At 58.9% G+C, this 18,499-nt stretch overlaps 1 protein-coding gene across 1 annotated transcript in view; it reads right to left on the bottom strand.

The window, feature by feature from the left end:
• The window catches only part of SORCS2 (sortilin related VPS10 domain containing receptor 2), a 472,981-nt gene that overhangs the window by 179,878 nt on the left and 274,604 nt on the right, over nt 1–18,499 (bottom strand). The window contains 1 exon segment of the mRNA XM_058723168.1: nt 9,259–9,358. Coding sequence (XP_058579151.1) covers nt 9,259–9,358 — 100 coding nt within the window.

Below are 18,499 nucleotides of genomic sequence, written 5' to 3'. Positions count from 1 at the left end.
GCCAAGACATAGGAGGGCCCAGCCGACAGATGGGGGAAGAGACACTGTCCCATGTCACCTGTAGAGGCCCTTGATCAAGCTGTGCCTGAAGGAAGCTTCCCCTGATCGTCACGGTGACGTGAGCCAATCTGTTCCGCTTCCCGTCTGAGTGGTAGACATCACTTTTAATCCAAGGAGTCCTGGCTAACATAGCATGGGGTGTGAGGGTGGGTTTACTCAGTGGCTGGTTTGTCAAAGGTAGACAACTAGAACACAGAACATTAGAAATGGAAGGTAGGTGTGATAAACCTACTTCCAACCAGACTAACTAACTCAGAGGGAGGTGAGGTGGCCTGTCCAGCCTCCCCACTGACCCAGGTGAGTACAGGAGACAACACAGTCCCTTGACTTATGGCCTCCCTGGTATCTGACGATTTCTCCTGGTACGGCCATACCCCTTGGATGAGCCATAGGACTTGCCAAATTCCTGGATGCCAGGGTATTTGTATGGGAGGGAAGGACAGGGCACGGCCAGCACTTTTTTATTTATTGTTTTTAATTTGAGAGAAAGAGAGAGAGAGAGAGAGAGAGTGTACATGCGTGGGGGAGGGGGCAGAGGGAGAGAGACTCTTAAGCAGGTTCCACACTCATGGTGGAGCCTGACACAGGGCTTGATCCCACGACCCCAAGATCGTGACCTGAGCCAAACTCGAGAGTTGGATGCTTAACCCACTGAGCCACCCAGGCACCCCAGCACCTTTTTAAATTAAAGAATACAACCGCCAGAGTTCGGGCATAAACCAATGCTAAAAATATACATACAAAGGACTTTCGGGGGCCTCCCTGCGTCTCACCGTGTTTTCTCCGAACCCTCCAAAGAGCTAGGGCAGCAGGGTGGGTAGAAACCCTCGTCCGCCTGGGGGCCCAGCCCGGCCGCGCCTCCTGCACCACCCAGACCCTGGGAGCTGCATCACGTCTCTGAGCCACAGGCAGCTCACCTGTAGGACGAGGACACTTGTGGCACCCGGCTGCGGCCAGCACACGCCCGCCCCACTGTCCTCCGTCCAGACTCGGACACCGCAGAGCCCCCTCCGTTCGCCAGAGAAGCCCTGCGCCCCCTGTGTTTTTCTGGCCGTGGGGGCAAAAAACAGCACGCTTGCCTCTTCTCCTAGTTCCGAGGTCTGAGTCCAAAATCAGTCTCACTGAGCTACAGTCAAGGTGCTGGCCTGGCTGAAGGTTCCGGGGGACAATCCGTCCCTTGTGGTTTCGTCTCGAGGCCACCTGCCTCCCTGGCCCCCGGCGCCTTCCACGGGCACAGCCGGCAGTGGGGTATCTTCCGGCCTTCCTCCCTCCCTCTCCCACCCACACCCCCCACTCCTCCCGCCTCCCTCTTACAAGACCTCTGTGGCTACGCCGGGCCCACCGAGTGCTCAGGGACAGCTCCGGTGTCCACGTTCTCCACCCAGTCACGTCTGCACAGGCCCCTCTGCATGTGAGGCAACACCCTGGCTCCCGGCTGTGATCTCTGGGGTGTGGTCTGCACACTGTCTTCAAAGGACAGGGTCTCTCGCCCTCTGCGTTGCTCAGTTCCCCAGGCCCGAGGCCCAGGAGACCAGCTTTCTGCGAAGCTAGCCCCCTCTTTCTCCCCTCTCCCGCAACGAGCTATGGGCTGTAAGAGAGAGTCATTTGCCACGCATTAGCCGAACTGTCACAGGATCCACTCCATTTCTGAGACAAAAGCCTCCGTACATCAATAGGCCCAATTGAGCCATTTTTCTTCTGGACAGAAGAGGATGCCTGGTTCTCAAGGGGAATGGAGAGCATCGGTGATTGGGGGAAAAAGGCCCACTTAGCCCCGTGCCCGCCTCCCAGTCCCTGGCAGGGCTCCGCTGTCTGGCCGATCTTCCCGCCAGGCAGGGGCTCCCGCGCCTCGCGAGTAACAGAGGGTCAGGCCCACCCTGAGTGCTGAGCCAAGGGAGGGGTGAGGCCTAGGGACAGCAGAGGTGTTCCAGGGGCCCCAGCTTCATTCTAAGAGAGCTGGGGACACTGGGGATCAATACCCTACCCCATCTGCCTCCTCTTGCGAGCCGAGGCTGACCCAGAGCTCCAGAATGGGAAGGAGGACAGGGAGGCCCGTCCCAGGCTGTGGGGGAGTGCCTTCTGAGAGCCCACCCCAGGGAATCTCAGGAACACAGGGCTCTCCTGTCCTGCCAGCCCTGACCACTGCCTCGTGGCCACACCGGGGGACTCCTGGGTGTCTCCCCAGGGTGGGGTACATGGGGTGTCCCATCCCGGGCCCTTCACGCCCCACCCCCAGGTCAGCCACCTCCCCAGGGCCCCTCATCCCAGGCAATGGCGCCCCACCCACCTGCCGCTCATACCAGAAGGCTGGGGGCACCAGCTACCCACAAAAGGTCTTCTGACCCTGTCCCTGCCCCCTGCCACCATATCTCTGCCCACCCAGGCTCGGACTCACCATCTCTCACCTGATGATACCCCACAGGTGTCAGATTCACACAAAGAATGGGTCTACGCCCCGTGGCACATCCAGGGAGAGGAGCCCAATGGGCAGATTGGGTCCTTTCAGGGTCCCAGTCGTGTGCCAGGCACTGTGTCCTGTATGTCACATGCGTTGGCCCTGGACCAGCGGGGCAGGGGCTCTCTAATGCCAACACGCGGGCCAGGCTGAGTCACACATCATCTCACCTCACCCCCCCAACCCGGCTGCATGAGGTGGACAATGTTTAAATCCCATGTCACACCTCAGAGAGGTGGGCGGTGGGGGGGATACTGGGATCCTAACCCGTCACAGCCTGGGTCTCCCCACTCTGTGCCCGGCCCCTCTCTCCTGACATTCTTCCACACTGCTGGGGCCTGGGAACAGGCAGCTGGCTGGCCAAAACAAAGAGAAACAAACAAAAGTAACCCCTGGCTGCTGAGAACACTTTCAAACATGGAAACAGATTCCGGGCTTCCCCAGACCCTGGACATGGCATCCGGGGACCCCGCAGCAAGACTGATGTGGGGCCGCTGCTCTCCAACCTGCACCTGATTGGCCAGAGGTCACTGGCCAAGGTGCTTTCTGAGCATCAAAGAGGGTTTGCAGTGGCCATGTCCATGGGACCTGGGTTAACCTCAGCTCCCTCTAGAAGGCCCCAAATGAGGAAACAAGACAGGTGTGGGCCAAGAGGTCAGTAGTGGAGGGAGTGGGGGCAGGACTTCCACATCGGGGAGGGGCTTCCACACCTGGGAGGGGCGGGGTCTCCACACCAGGGAGGGGCGGGGCCTCCACTCCAGGGAGGGGCGGGGCCTCCACTCCAGGGAGGGGCGGGGCCTCCACTCCAGGGAGGGGCGGGGCCTCTATTCTAGGGGGCAGGGCCTCCACACTGGTTGGGGCTCAGGGCTAGAGACCTGGTAGGTTGACAGGGTAGCAGGTGGGGGGAGCTGAGTGGAGGACAGAGGCAGAGAGGGAGACAGAGGCAGCAAGAGAGCTCCTGGAGCCAAATCTGAGACGGAAGCAAGAAAGGCTGACCGGTACAGGTACACCAGAAAAGACCCCCAGAGACAAGGGGTGACTTTTGTCCTTTCACACACTGTGACTGCCCGAGGAAGCAGACAAGGCACAGGCTGTAGGAGACTGGGCCTCACCTCGGCCACAGCACGCAGGTGCACCAAGTGGGGCACAAGGGCCAGAGGCAGGCGGCCCTGTCTTTCCTGGTGAGAGCTCTGAGTCCAGAGAGCCTTGGCTGAAGGGCAGCCAGGGTTGGACTCGGCTCCCAGGCCCGCGCCCCCTCCCTTACATTTCCCTCCCACTGGAGGGCCACCTTGTTGGCCCAGAGGACTGGCTGTTCCATACGCAGGGGCTCAGAGGTGGCTTGGGCTGTGGAAAGTAGAAAGGGTCGCCTGGGCCTGGGGGCAAATCCTGAGTCGGGTCCCCCCTGCTGGGTGGCAGGTGTGGGGGACCTCGGACCTGTCTGGCCCTGGCCTCCCTGCACAGATCCTTCCCTGGCTGAGCTGTCACAAAGATTCAAGAGAACACACGTGAAGCTCCTTAAACCAAAGCTGACCCGTGAGGCTCCTCGGAACTCGGTGTTCTTTATCACCACCAGCACTGCCCCCACCGAGTGGATTGCTTCCACTCTGGGACACTCGAGCTTCTTGACAACAAGATTTTGTTTTGCTCCATTTTTCTATCCTGATTGAAATCTTGGCACATGGCCGTCCCTCGAAACGTCTCAGGTGAGGGAGCAGGTCGGACACACAGATGTACTTACTGATGGGGATCAATACTCGCTTCTCAAATCAGAGACCGTGTGCCCAGTGGGGATGGGGGCACGTGGTGGTGGCTGGGTCAGGGGTCCTGGTGCTTCACCTGGGAGCATTGTCCTGGCTCATCAGGTCGACAAAGGCTTTTCATGGAAAGTGGGCATGTGTGTCATTTCAGTTTTCAAACCAACGCTCATGTATCATGGAATAAAATGAACATTCAGGTGAATCTTTAATATAAGCCACGACACTTGAAAGCAATCCCACGCCCCAACCAGCTCCCACAGGCCATGTCTTGATATCTTCGGCCCACGGCCGTGGTGTTCTGTGGCCAAGTTAGAAATACACAGCTATCCAGAACTAAGGTGGGGATTGCAGACAGTAGGGAAGGCCCACAGGGAATGTTTGTGGACTGGGGGGGGGGGGGGGGGCGGGCAGAGCCTCAGGTCATTGCCGTGACAGTGGTACAAGGTCCTACCCGTGGGCAGCAAGGCCAGGGAGCTCTGGTTTTACTGCAGGCAAGACAAAACTAAAAGGGAATTTATTTTGTGAGACAGGTTGCAAAGTGGTCTCTTAAGAAGCTATAAAGTGCCGCTTGGCCTGTAATTGTTGCTAAATGCACTCCTAATAGTATTCACATCTTCCTGCAAAGTCTATCCATTACCATAACAGGAGAGGCAGGAGGCCCTACAAATAAGGGCCAGACTTTCTCCCAGACCAGACTCACTGGAGGACAAATCCTCTCTCCGCGGGAGGCTGACTTTAGCCCCCTTTCTGTTCCTCCCAACAAAACACAGCATGAGAGGTTGTGCCTCAGCCCTCTACTAGACCCTCAAGGTTCTAGAAGGTTAGTGTTGTCTGTCCAGTTCACCTCTGCACCCCCCGTGTCCAGCAAGGGGCCCCCGGCGCACAGTAGGCGTGTAATGTGGATTTGTTGCCTACAAGATGGGAAGGACAAAAGGTCCTCTCTCCCCGGTAGCGAGCGCATGGCCGGAGTGATCACCCAGGTGTGGCCGCAGAATCAAGAAGCCACGAATGAAGGGACGAATAATGCAGAGACAGAAGGAAGTTTGCTTTATACGCAGGAGAAACCTCTTTCCAGGAAGGGCACCGCCCCAGCCCCAGGCCCGACCCCCGCATCCACATCTCCTGATACGGCTGAGTGTTCAGGGCTGTGCCTACTTGGGATTGAGGTGAATAAAATACGGTGTCCACAAAGCGGCCTGCACAGGCTGCCCCCGGTTCCCTAGAGTCTCCTTCGGAAGCCTGAAGACCAGCCCGAGGCCCTCCCCGTCTTTCCCTCTACCCTTGCCGGGAACCCCCGCCTCCCCGCTCCTTCCTGGTATGACCTCACATCAGTTTCTGCTGTAGCCGTGACTGTGGCTTTTCTGCTTCTCACATATTCAAACGCAAGTCAAACTGAGCCCCACGGAGGGCCCTCTCCTGCAGGGGCGGCTCTGGGGACACAGCACCACCGTGTCCCAGGCCCCGATCTAAGTCGTTCGTATGTATCGACTCATGTAATCCTCGTTCCCCTGTTACGAGCCTACTTGACAGATGAGGAAACTGAGGCAGGGACAGTGGAAATAACTGCCTGTGGCCCAGAGCACGGGCCTCTGGCTCCCTGCCTCCGAGACCCACGGTCACCTGGAGCCTCCAGTGGGTCGTGCCCTCCCAGAGAGCGGGATCTGTCCCCGGCCCCACCCAGTGCCAGTCCCACCTCTTCGGGCAGAGACGCTGGCATTTCATCGTTTTTAAATGTTTATTTATTTTGAAGGAGAGAGCGAGCAGAGGGGAGGTGTGGGGGGGGGGCGGGGACAGAGCATCTGACACAGGTTCTGCATTGTCAGCATAACTCAGGGCCCGAACCCACGAACCGTGAGATCATGACCTGAGCTGAAGTTGGATGCTTAACAGACTGAGTCACCCAGGCGCCCCCTGGCATTTCAGTTTCTAAATTTTTTTTAAATGTTTTATTTGTTTTTAAGACAGAGAGAGACAGAGCACGAGCAGGGGAGGGGCAGAGACAGAGGGGGACACAGAATCCGAAGCAGGCTCCAGGCTCCGAGCTGTCAGCACAGAGCCCGACGCGGGCCTCGAACCCACGAACCACGAGATCGTGACCTGAGCCGAAGTCGGACGCCCAACAGACTGAGCCACCCAGACACCCTGACGTTTCATTTTCTAGACCCGGAGACTCGGGCTGCCTTGTTCCCTCCATGCAAAGAGGTGTGGGCAAGCCTGAGAAGGCAGTATCCCTCTCCTGACACCTATCACAGACACCGACAGGGCCTTCACCCCCCAGGCCAGGCCTTGCTCCCTGATAGATACAGCTGACCACTGCCACCCCATGGGAGTATGAGTCACCCCAGAACCAGCTCCTACCCTCACAGTCTCAGGTGGTTGGTAAGAGACTTACTAAGGAACAATGGTCCTGGGACGCTTGTGTGGACTTTGCTTAAGCCAAGCCCTGTTCTGAGCACTTGGCAAATAGCACCTCATTTCATCCCATCAACCATACTGTGTAGACGCTGCTTTTACCCCCATTCCGCCGAGGAGAAACCGGGGAACCAGGCGGTTCAGAACTTGGGCAAGGTCCTGGGGCTGGTGGGCTGTGGGTGGGCCCAGCCGCGACTCTCCAGCAGGAGAAGGAGAGGAGCCGACCGACCCCCAGGCCGCCCTCCTGACCAGCCCTCACTGCTGTCCCTGCCCGCCTCCAAGGCGGACGCCCGTCCCGTGGGTCTCGGGGTCTTTTGAAGCAGCTAGTGCATGCCTCAGTGGGCCCGTCAGCCCCTTCAGCCTGACCACAGTGGGGGTCAGCTCAGTCCTGGGGTATGTGGGGTACGTCTACAGGTATCAGAGCGGGGACGGAGGCCGGAGCACTCTGTAAGCCTGGACCTCGATTTGGCTTCTCTGTCCGAGGTCCAGCAGGAAGCAGGGTCCATGCTTTCGAAGGCGGGGGGCATGGGCTTCCCTTGGGGGCCACGCGAAGGGGGCTGGGGAGGCTGATTCCATCCAGAGTGGATGTGGGGGGGCAGGGTGACGCCCCGGCCCCCCCTCCAGTCCACCCTCAAAACGACCCTGTGTGAGTCCCTATGGTGCCGTAACAACTTACCACAACTGAGCAGCTTAAAACAACAGAAATTTATCCCCTCACAGTTCGGAGGGAGAAAAGGCAAAACCAAGCTGTCACCTGGCTGTGCTCCTGTCTGGAGGCTCCAGGGGGAGAAGGCTTTCCCGGCCTTTTCCAGCCTCTCTAGAAGAGAAGGTGCCCCTGCTCTAGCCCCAGCCTCTGCCTGTGTCCCCATATCTTCTCTGACTCTGATGCAGGCCCTGTGATTACATTCTCCCACCAGGAGAATCGGGACAACCTCTCAAAATCCTTAACCACATCTGTGAAGTCTCTTTTGCCATGTAAGGTAACAGTCACAGGCCCGGGGAGGGGACACCTTTGGGAGCCATTGTGCAGCCCCTCCCCCCCACGGTGGCAATTGCGAACAGTCAGATATCTCCTCGATTGCTGCCCCCATTCACAGCCGAGACACCTGGGCTCAGCCCTCCCTGAGGTCCCGTCACTGGGGGATGTGGCAGAGCTGGGCTGAGTCCAGCCCAGGCACCATCCCCCAGGCTCCCCTGCAAATGCAGGGTGACGAGAGCAAGCCCAGGGAGGAGCCCGGGCTCCTCACACGCAGGCCCAGAGCAGGTGCAGCGGGGAGGTGCAGGTGCAGGGCAGCTGTGGGCATCATTCATTCAGGGGGACCTGCTGCTGGCTGTGGCATTCATTCCACGCGGGTAATGTCGGCTGAGCCCCTGGGCCACCACAGCCCGCCCACCCCCAGACACAGCCGTCCCCCTGCTGCTTCCCTGTCCCTGTGCTGCCTGCAGAGAAGTCTCGCCTGATCAGAGCACTGACCAGTGCTCCACGAGCCCGTGTCACCTCCGGCCTGCCCCGAAGGCCCTGCCTAACCCAGAAGCCCCCTCACTGTACGTCCACCGCTACGTGAGTCATCTCGCTAACCTTCCCGTCCACCCCCTTTATGGGCCAGGAAATTGAGGCTCTGAGGAGCCACGTCCCAGGCTGCCTTGTGCAGGAGCAGAGCTGTCCTGCCCGGCCTCCCTGTAAAGGCCTCCCTGACCTCATGGCCTCAGAAACCCAGCTCTGGCCTTCCCTCACTGCTTCTGCTCTTTTCATTTCCAAAGGCGGGCACCACCCGCGGGCCGGCCCTGGCACCTTCCTGGGTACCTAGGACCCTCCTGGCTGGTGACAGAGGATTTCCCGGGCTCTGTACTGCTCTGACCTCTCCTTGAAAGTCACCAGAGCAACCGTCAGCGCCCATGGGTCAGCCTCACGCTGAACAACCACGGGGCTCTGGGTTCTAATCCCCGCTGTCACGATTCCCCTTTCCCGTGAGGAACCCGGTCTGTCCAACTGAGTCCCTTTCAGTGACACTCAGCTGCTTCTTGGGAAGCGGTCAAGCACATAGGGCCTCTCTCCCCCCGGAGCGTCCTCCGACCTCGTTCTGGGGCCCTGACGTGGCCACAAAGCAGGCACAGGTGTGCAAATGGGTCCTGTCACAGAACATGGCGGGGTGTCCCCGTTCCACAGCCGGGCGGGGGGCGGGCAGGAGACACGCTCAGACCAAGAAAACCAGAAAGTGCATCTCAGATGACAGACCGGAGCCAAGTCAAAACCAAATAAACCAAACAACCAGCAGAGGAGGGGGACTGCTCACCACTGCCTTCCGACGACCCCACACCACGGAGAGATTCTTTCCCGGCTCCCCAGCGCCCACCACCCCCGGACGGACGCTGTCTGCAGAGCAGGGAGAAGGCAGACACATCCACACAGGCGCCCAAGCCTTTCTCCCAAGTCCCAGCTGGCCCTTTAGACACAGCCGTCCAAATGGATCACGGAGGAACCGGAAAGGGTGTTGTGGGAGAGGCGGTCCCGTCGCACGCGGTGGCCGGGAGCCCGGCTGTGCCGACCGGGAAGCCGTCCCGGTGTCCTCTTACCTTTCTCTTGTTCGTGGGGCAAATGTAGAAGTTGTCGATGACCGTGGTGACACCGGGCTGCAGGGTGAGCTTGGTGTAGGACGTCCCGAAGTCCGAGGACCTGGGGGGGCAGGACGACAGGCAGGTGTCAGCGAGGTGTCCCTCCAGCTGCAGGTTTATCCAGCCCGCGTGGGCGCAGCGCCCCAAGACAACCCCTCCCCCGGAGCAGGATGCCGCAGGTGACAAGGGAGGAGACTGGGCTCCGGCAGGGTCGCCGAGCACGCGCTCAGGTCTGGGAGCTGGGCGGGGAGTCGGTGAATGCCAGCCAGACTCCCCACGGGTCACCTCCTCCTTGGACTTCCGCAGTGATCTGCCCCGACCCTAAGTCTATCTTAGCCCGCTTGCTACACGCGTGTCTCCCCGAAGGGCCCCTCACGTGCCCGACAGCTCTGGGTCCTTCTGTCCTTTTGATCCCTCAAAAACCCTTAAAGACTAGGTCACTATGGGGGCGCCTGGGTGGCTCTGTCGGTTGAGTGTCCAACCGTTGGTTTCGGCTCAGGTCCTGACCTCACAGTTCGTGAATCCGAGGTCCACGTCGGGCCATGCACTAACAGATTCTCTCTCCCCCGCTCTCTGCCCCTCCCCCACTTGCTCTGTCCCTGTCTCTCTCAAAATAAATAAATAAACTTTAAAAAAAAAAAAGACTAGGTCACTGTGTCTCTCTTGCAGATGCCCCCAGGACGAGGAGGAGGAGGCTCAGAGTGGGTCAGTTCCCACCTGAAGTCACTTGGCTGACAGGTGGCCGACCCAGGGTGTGCAGGCTGGCCTGTGCCACTCACAGCTGGCTTCCTGTTGGCTCTGCGGAACGTTCCTCGCCGTGTGCTGAGGCCTCACAGGAGCCTGTCTGCTCCTCCGTTTCCCTCTCTGCACCCTGAGCTCCTCTGGGAAGCCACACCCTCCCCCCACCGCCACCCCCCCTGACCACACAGCCCGGGAACTGTGGGTGACAGCAGGCGGTGCCCGGGCTCCGGGAGCTGCTGGAAACCAGGCCCCAAGCCAAGCCCTGCACCGGCCGGCGAGCACCAGAACCACCACTGGCTCCACGCGGGGGACCAGCTCAACCGCGGGCCGGCCCCTCCTTGCCTGTGCGCCCACTGTCCTGTCTGTGGAGTGACAGGTGCAGGGGAGAATGTGGCTCCCCACCGCGGTGAGACGGGGAGAGGTCACCAGGACAATTTCACATCTGTTGCTTGGAAGCCACTGACACATCAGGACATGGAATCGATTCCATGTCGAAGCTTAAAATCTCCGTGACCCTGAAACCCCATTAAAACGTGCTGGGGGGGGGCGCCTGGGGGGCTCAGTTGGTTGAGCATCCGACTTCAGCTCAGGTCATGATCTCGCGGTCCGTGAGTTCGAGCCCCGTGTTGGGTTCTGTGCTGACAGCTCAGGGCCTGGAGCCTGCTTGGGATTCTGGGTCTCCTTCTCTTTCTGCCCCTCCCCTGCCTGCTCTCTGTATCTCAGAAATAAATAAATGTTAAAACAAAAAACAAAACAAAAAAACGTGCTGTGATTGTGAAGCAGGCCCGGCTGTGAGCTGGAGGCGCACAGGCCTCAGGGTCACAAGGTCCTTCCCAGACCAGGGCAGAGAGCAATCTCCGCCTCCTGACTCCCAGGGGAGGCTGGTGGGGGCCAGTCCGCTCCTCCGAGGGGCAGCCAGGAGAGGATCGGCTGAGCCCCTCCCTGCCCTTGGCCTCCCCGGGGAGGCCCTGCTGGAGGGGTGATTAGAGATGCACTTACTCTCAAAAAATCAGAGAATTGCTTTGCTTTGGGAAGCAGGGAGCCAGGGCCCCAGTAGCAGAGGATTGATCCAGAGACCCAGGAAATGCCAGTCTCCACAGAAACCAAACGCCGTGTTTCCAAGCTAGATTCATGGAAGCCTCTGAGCCTCATGACCCCTCTGCTCTCCTCCCAGCAAGCTGGGTCTAAGACCTGCCCATTGGTTCTGCCTCCCAGAAACCTTGCCATCCATCCACCCCTTCCCTCCATCCCCGACACACACCTGCCTCCGCCCAGCTGCCTCCCCGGGATCCAGACTCCTCCCCGTCCCCACCCAGGTCACAGGAGCCTGCTGACCCCTGCTCGCCCCAGGGCACCTGCTGGTGTGGGCTGCGGGGGGAGGGGGTCTAGTGCGGCAAGGGGAGGGGGTGCTAAACAGGAAACATAGCAGCAGCCGGTGTGATCCGGGCGGGAATGGGGGGTCAGTGGGACTGCGGTCTCAGAGGGGCAGGGAAGGCCCCTCGGACACGGTGATTTGGGGCAGAGGCAGGCAGGAAGGAAGAGAGTGCTTTGCGCCTGGCTGGGGGAAAGCCATTTGTAGCCGGCTAAGTAATGTCCCCCCAAAATTCACGTCCCCCCAGAATCTGTGAATGCGACCTGATTTGCAAACCAGGCCTTTGCAGATGTAATTATGTTGAGGTCAAACTGGAGGAGGGCGGGTCCAGATCCAAGGATTGGTGTCATAAGAAGAGGGGAATTTGGACACACGGACACACAGACACACAGCCGAGGCCAGCAGGAGGCAGCCTGAGCAGCGTCTGGCCCACATCGGACCCCACCTCTCCTACTGTGCATGGGGCCTGTCTCTTGCCAGGCCCCCACGTACGCAGGGGGAGAGAAGGGAATTCATTGCCGTGGATAAGTCTGGGAAATAGAAAATGACTTGTCTCAGTGCCCAGCTGGTCAGTGGGGGCAGGCCAGAAGCTGGGACCTCTGACCAACTGTGAACCTAATGCGGCCTCCTCCTGAAGTCGGTGCGGATCACACGGTCAGTGAGGACAGCGGTCACCAGGATCATCCAAGAATCCACACCCCCAGGCATACAGCTAGTGCTCAATAAATGCTTACTGGATTCCTGTGGAGGTGCTCTGGTGTCAGAGCTGGAGGCTGTGTGACCTCTGGTGAGCAGGTTGCCCTCTCTGGGCAGCAAGGGTTTCCCAGGGAAACGTGGGGATTAGATGTGATCACGTCCCAGCACGGGCACCGGCCCTCAGTGGCTCCACCCCCACGGGCCCTTTTCTCAGCTGCCCCCACGACCCCTGAACCCCTCCGTGCCAGGCCCTCCCCCAGGGTGACCTTCCTCCGCACTCCGCACCCCCACCCCCTCCAAGTCCTCCTCAAGCGCATCTGGGAACGCGGAGCCTGATTATTCCCATCTGCATTTATTCAAATTAAAAATAAAAACCCAGGCTGTGAAACCGGGCAAACAGAACAGGGCAGGCAAGCAGGCGCAGTTGGAAAGTCGCTCTTTGCAAATCGGCTGCTTAATTGCTGAGTGTTTGTACATACTCACTTTTTAAAAAATAATTTAATTGAGCCATTTTCATCCTCTATAATTATTTCATTGGCAGGGACGTATGTTCGGCTCCCACCCCTCCCCGTGGTGCAGACGAGCCCCTGTCTCCCACCCGTCTCCCCCCGGAAGGCCACGGCAGGTGCGAAAGGTGGGGCCCGCCTTCGTGGCGGGGGCCCCTGCAGGGGCACGGCCTTGGGTGAGGCCTGGTCTCCGTGAGAGGCGGTTTCTTTATCTTTGAATGACCGATGCGGGTCTGTAACGGGCTGATGACACAGTGGCAGAGACACCTGCGTGAGATGAGAGAGGTGAGGGAAGTGAGCTGGAGGCAGGCTCAGGGTCATGGCCGTGGGGTCCCTGCGGACCTCCCCCTGGTGGAGGGTGCACTTGTGTGTGGACCCAGCTGTGTTCTCTAATGATCACGATGCTGTGCGTACGTGCTGACGGCTAATTTGCGCAGGCGCACCCCAATGCCCGCCAGTCGCCGTCGTGAGAGCGCAGACATCCTCTCCTGCCTCCACGTTCCCATCAAGCAGGACGCGCTGCTAATGTGTGGTTCGGCGTTCGAGGGCTCCGGGGCGCCAACCTGGAGCGTCTCCCTTGTAACGAAGAAAGAGGGTCCGGGGGCCATGCCTTGATCTGCCCGGAAACGCTGGCCGTGCAGGGAGGGCAGGGCCACTGCTGGTCGCTGGGTTAAGTTGCTCTGATGTAAAAACTTGCTTCACGTGGATCCCAGCAGCGGATGCTCTGCCCGGTCGGCCGCTCCGGGGTTCCCTGTATGCCGGCTCCCCCCACCCCAGCGGGCCTATGTCTCCATCGCCACCTCTCCTCTTTTCTTTGACCTCGCTAGACCCACCCCGGGCTGAGAGGTTGCTGGAGCTGCACGGGTGCTGGGGACTGGCTCTCGTTCTGCACCTGTCAGGTGGCAGGGCATCCCGAGAAGACCCCTGTCGCCGGTCCAGACGGTCAGAATTACCACCTGCACTTTATACCTGGGGAAACTGAGGCCCAGCTAGGAAAGGGACGTGTCAAGAGTCTTACAGGGGTGCAGAGGCGTCCTTCACGGGCTCTCCCCCCGGGCGTCAGGGGTACGATCTCGCAGGTGAAGCGGTTCTGAGCTTTGGTCGGATTCCGGCCGTGCACGGCGTCTGTGAGTGGGTGATGGGAAGGAACGGACTCTGAGCCGGCTTCACCCAGGGGCCGGTCTGGTTCTCGGCGCTGACAGCTCACGGGACCCCTGGCGGGCTTCGATTTGCTGCCGGGTCTCATACACGGACACAGGATCAGCGGAAGAGAATCATGGCAATAAGGGGGGCACTTCCAGGGCTGGTCAAGTCATCCAGAAAAAATCCAGGATGTGGCTCGAGATTCTGCATGTGAACTGGGGAGTCGGGGCCCTGCTAGGGGGGTGAGCTGAGGAAGAAAACAGCCCTGGCCCCAGGGGGCGCACAGCGTTGTAGGGTGGGGAGCACCCCTGTTCGCCGTGGCCGCTGGCGGGATCTGAAGAGCGGAGCCCCTCTGACGGAAGGGCCTGGGGGAGGGGGCGTCCAGTGAAACCACACACTCAACACGCACTGGATGCCAAGTTCTGGGTGGACACATGGACTCAACTGACACAGGAAGACCATTCGAACAGGAGCATGCCCTCCCACTTTACAGACGGGGAAACCGAGGCTCAGAGAGTATGAAAGGATCGCTTAGCATTTAACCACACAGTAACTATAGGAAACCCAGCTGTCCGCTGAGTGATGTCCCTGGAGGTGTTCACAGGGTACGGCACCCACTCCACGTGGCTGGACCTTCTGACTCCATTTCCCTTGCAGAGCCTGGCGGCCAACGCTCTCCAACGTGCGGGCAGTTGGACACAGACCGCAGCCTGTCCCACCCAGGAAGCTGCACCTCTGTTGCCCGCGGGTTTTCGCAGCAGCATTAACTCGAGCCCGCTGTGCATCAGCCCGGGCCGTATTCCCAGCAGGCCAAGAGGGAGGCGGGCAGGAGGGGGCTTGAGATTCTCCGCGTCTGAACTCACAGCGAGCAGGGTCCCATGGCCGCACGGGGCCAGAGCCCGCCTCTCCAAGCCTGTCCTCCAAGCTTGTCCCCCAACCAGAGCGTCCACTCATGGTTCCCAGCCGCCTGCCGCAGCACAGGGGATGCCGTGTGCCCACAGGCGGCAGGGGTTGTGACGTTCGCCGGCGGATCTTTCCGGAATGAAGCTGGGCCGGGCAAGGCCCGCTCCCAGACGCTGCCCCCGCCGCTCTACCAACACCTCAGGGATGGGAGTTGGTGCAGGGCCCGGGAGCCGATGACCCCGCGGGACAGCTCGCGCAACGCTTCTGCTCAAGCTGGCTCCTGGCCACCGCTGTTCGTCACGCCATAAAGGGGACCCATCCTTTCCAGTGAGTCCCTGCGTTATCCTTAAAAATCCTGATGTGAGGGGCGCCTGGGTGGCGCAGTCGGTTAAGCGTCCGACTTCAGCCAGGTCACGATCTCACGGTCCGTGAGTTCGAGCCCCGCGTCAGGCTCTGGGCTGATGGCTCGGAGCCTGGAGCCTGTTTCCGATTCTGTGTCTCCCTCTCTCTCTGCCCCTCCCCCGTTCATGCTCTGTCTCTCTCTGTCCCAAAAAAAAAAAAAAAAAAAAAAAAAAAATCCTGATGTGAGTGAACGCCCTCAGTTCACGAGGTCCTTTCGACAAACGTCTCCCATGCACCTATTACGTGCAAGCTCTGTGCTGGGCACGGTGCACAGAAGCGGACGGGCAGGGATCTTGGGCAGCTGGCCGTGCCTCCAGGAGATGCTCTGTACCAGCCGCTCAGACCTCGAAATGATGCCACAGCACTGGGTCCCCAGGCACTGCCCCGCGGGCCAGGCCCATCCTCCCGCATGCCGTCCCCCTCAGGACCTCCTCACAGACCTGCGGCAAAGGGGCTAACAGATCCCATGGAGCCAGAGAAGGTGCCAGAGGCCTGCACGGAGCTCTGAGGAGGTACGTGTGTGTGCTCTCACAGAAGCCTGTAAGTGTGCCTGTGGGGTCCGGGAGGCCTCGCAGAGAATCTGAAAGGGGAAGGAGGAGGAAGAGGCACCCGATAAGGGGGAGCGGGGGCTGGCCGTCGGCCCCGAGCGCCGGCTGGAGGAGCTGGGTGCTCCGTGCAGAGGCAAGGAAGGAGTAGAGGTGACAGCGTGGCCGAGGCCCACAGCCTCACACAGTGGAGTCCGGGGGAAGCACCAATAACGCTCTGCAGTCCCCATCCAGGATGGGCCACCTGCGCCCCCAGGGTGAAGACACTCGGGGGCTCAGCTCATCTAATCACATCCCAGCCAGTGGCTCTCGGTGTGCAAGCGAGAAACATGAGATACCAAGAGGTGAAGTCATCCACCGGGGCTCAGAGAGGACAAAGCTACAGGCTCTATGTGACTCGAGTTCTAAATGATGCCCACACCTTGTACCTCCTTCCTGCTCTGTAGAAAGGAAGGGGACATAGGGGACACCATGGGTCTGGCTGGCTTTATTTCTGGAGGGTTTTTTTTTCCTTTTAAAGTTTATTTATTTTCAGAGAGAGAGAGAGCATGAGTGGGGGAAGGACAGAAACAGAGAGAGAGAGAGAGAGAGAGTCCCAAAAGCAGGCTCTGTGCCACCAGCACAGAGCCTGATGTGAGACTTGAACCCACAAACTGTGATATGATCTGAGCCGACATCAACAGTCGGACACTTAACCACCTGAGCCACCCAGGCGCCCCTATTTCTGGAGGTTTTAACGTGGCACAAGGCAGGACCTTTGCAATAGCTCTTTTCCCAGCAGAGGAGGGGGCACTCTTTAGAAGGGGTTATGGCCATCGGGCTAAATGAGGCCCGTGTCCCTGGACGTGTCCCACAGGCGGGGCTCACCCGGCACACATTCCTGCTTTTACAGCCGTTCTGCAAGCCCTCAGCTGGGCACATGTCCAAAGGCCGAGGCGGGTGAGCGAGCCGGCCTAGCCCAGGCCGCAGGCTGGGAGAAGGCGGGGCCGTCCGTGGCTGCAGGTGCAGGGATGGGAGGTGTCAATTGCCTGGAAGTGTCACAGGTGCAGGCAGAGGCCACCGCTGTAGCTGACCCCAGGTGTGGCTCGTGGACCAGACAGGACATCGCCGCGTCTTCAGAGTTAATTGAGAAGGTTGTTTCCGATGGGGCACTGGAGGGGCCTGGCTGGGTTTATGCCCGGGGGGAGGTGACGGTCCGATAGTCATGACCTGGTAGGTGTGTGCAGGGGCTGGGGGAGGTGGGCAGCGTGGGTCGCTGTGCATTTTGTCGGGACTGCCACACAAGCACCTCGTATGAACGGGACAGGGTAGTCACTGGCCAGGAGCAGCCCTGCCCAAGGCCAGCCCTTCCTGCCAGTGCCCAGGGTGAAGCACACTGATGCATGCACTCCCCCAGGGAACCGGCCGATTTGGGAGCGGGCCAAGCCCCTCTGAGGTCCAAAACTGTCATTTCAGACAGAAAACACCCAAACAGAATAAGACGCACAACACCATGGAAAGACGTTGCTACAGAACAGACAATGTGGCCCCGAGGAGCCGTCCAGCCAGCAGCCGCCTTGTCCTGGAACAGGGGCGGTGGGGCCGCGGTGAGAAAGCCCCAGCACGGCGGGGCTTGCGCGAGCTGCTACGTCAGAGGTCCGGGCTTGGCTCTGGGGCCAGGTTAGGCTACCCTTCTGACCTGAGTCTACCCTTTGGAAAATTCCAGAAGTTCACCAATCCACTTACAGTAACATTTCCTTCTTGATAGGCCCACACATCCTCCACTCTTCTTGGAATCATTTAAAGATAAGAGGACAATCTGGGGCGCCTGGGTGACTCCGTCAGTTAAGCATCCGACTTTGGCTCAGGAAACGATCTTACGGTTCGTGGGTTCGAGCCCAGTGTCGGGCTCTGTGCTGACCGCTCAGAGCCTGGAGCCTGCTTCACATTCTGTGTCTCCCTCTCTCTGTTGCACCTCCGCTCCCTCGTGTTTTCTCTCTCTCTCTCTCTCTCTGTCTCTCTCTCTCTCAAAAATAAATAAACACACAAAAAAAGAAAAGAAGATTCTGCTTCAAACATCGACTGGGCCCCTTCATCCCTCCATGCCCGTCCAGTCCTTGTCCACATGTGATTATATTTACAGTATCTCAATTTCAGCATGCACACGACATTCATCCTGATTTTAGCACGAGATGGTTGGCATTTCTGTTGGCCGTGTGGCATTTCCATCCAGGCCACGTGGCATTGCTGATGGGTCTTTCATTAGCCTGAACCTATGTTAGGCATTTCTACAAGCACTGAGTGATGCCCTGTGCTGTGCACTTTGGAAATGCACTTGTTCCCCGTGTACTGCTGTCCCCAGCCCTTCCGCCCTTCATAAACAACATCTTCATTACTTTAACCTCTGCTGGATTGTTCCCCAGGGTTACATCCCAAGAGCGGGGCTCCTCTGTGAAGTTCTGAGCTTCTGTGGCTCTTAAAAAATGTGTTTTGGGATCTGAGAACATCATACGGCTCAATATCTTAAAAATGAGGGTCCTCGCTTATTCTTAGGGGGTCCTGGCACAGAATGACAACACTTTTCTATGCCAACCCATCCGATTATAGAATCTGACGCCTCTACATGGAGTTTTTGAATGACTGGTGAGTATACCCAGTGTGTGCCACAGGCAGCCTGAATGACACATTAAGCATTAGCGGATGAGATCCGGGCGATCTGGAAGCGAATTCCATTTCTGAATGCTACGAGGAATATTTTAATACAAAGTACAGAAACGAAGTAAGAAATAGACACAACACTCTCCATTTCAGTGAACGTCAAGGAGTTTTGTAAGTCGTGAAACTGGGGATATCGGGTTGAAAAACAAATTTTTACGGCAAAAAGTTCCTGGAATGTAAACGAAGGCTGATTCGAT

This window comes from Neofelis nebulosa, chromosome 3, assembly GCF_028018385.1.
Source record: "Neofelis nebulosa isolate mNeoNeb1 chromosome 3, mNeoNeb1.pri, whole genome shotgun sequence".
Lineage (NCBI taxonomy): Eukaryota > Metazoa > Chordata > Mammalia > Carnivora > Felidae > Neofelis > Neofelis nebulosa.
This window is presented reverse-complemented; position numbering and strand designations above follow the sequence as displayed.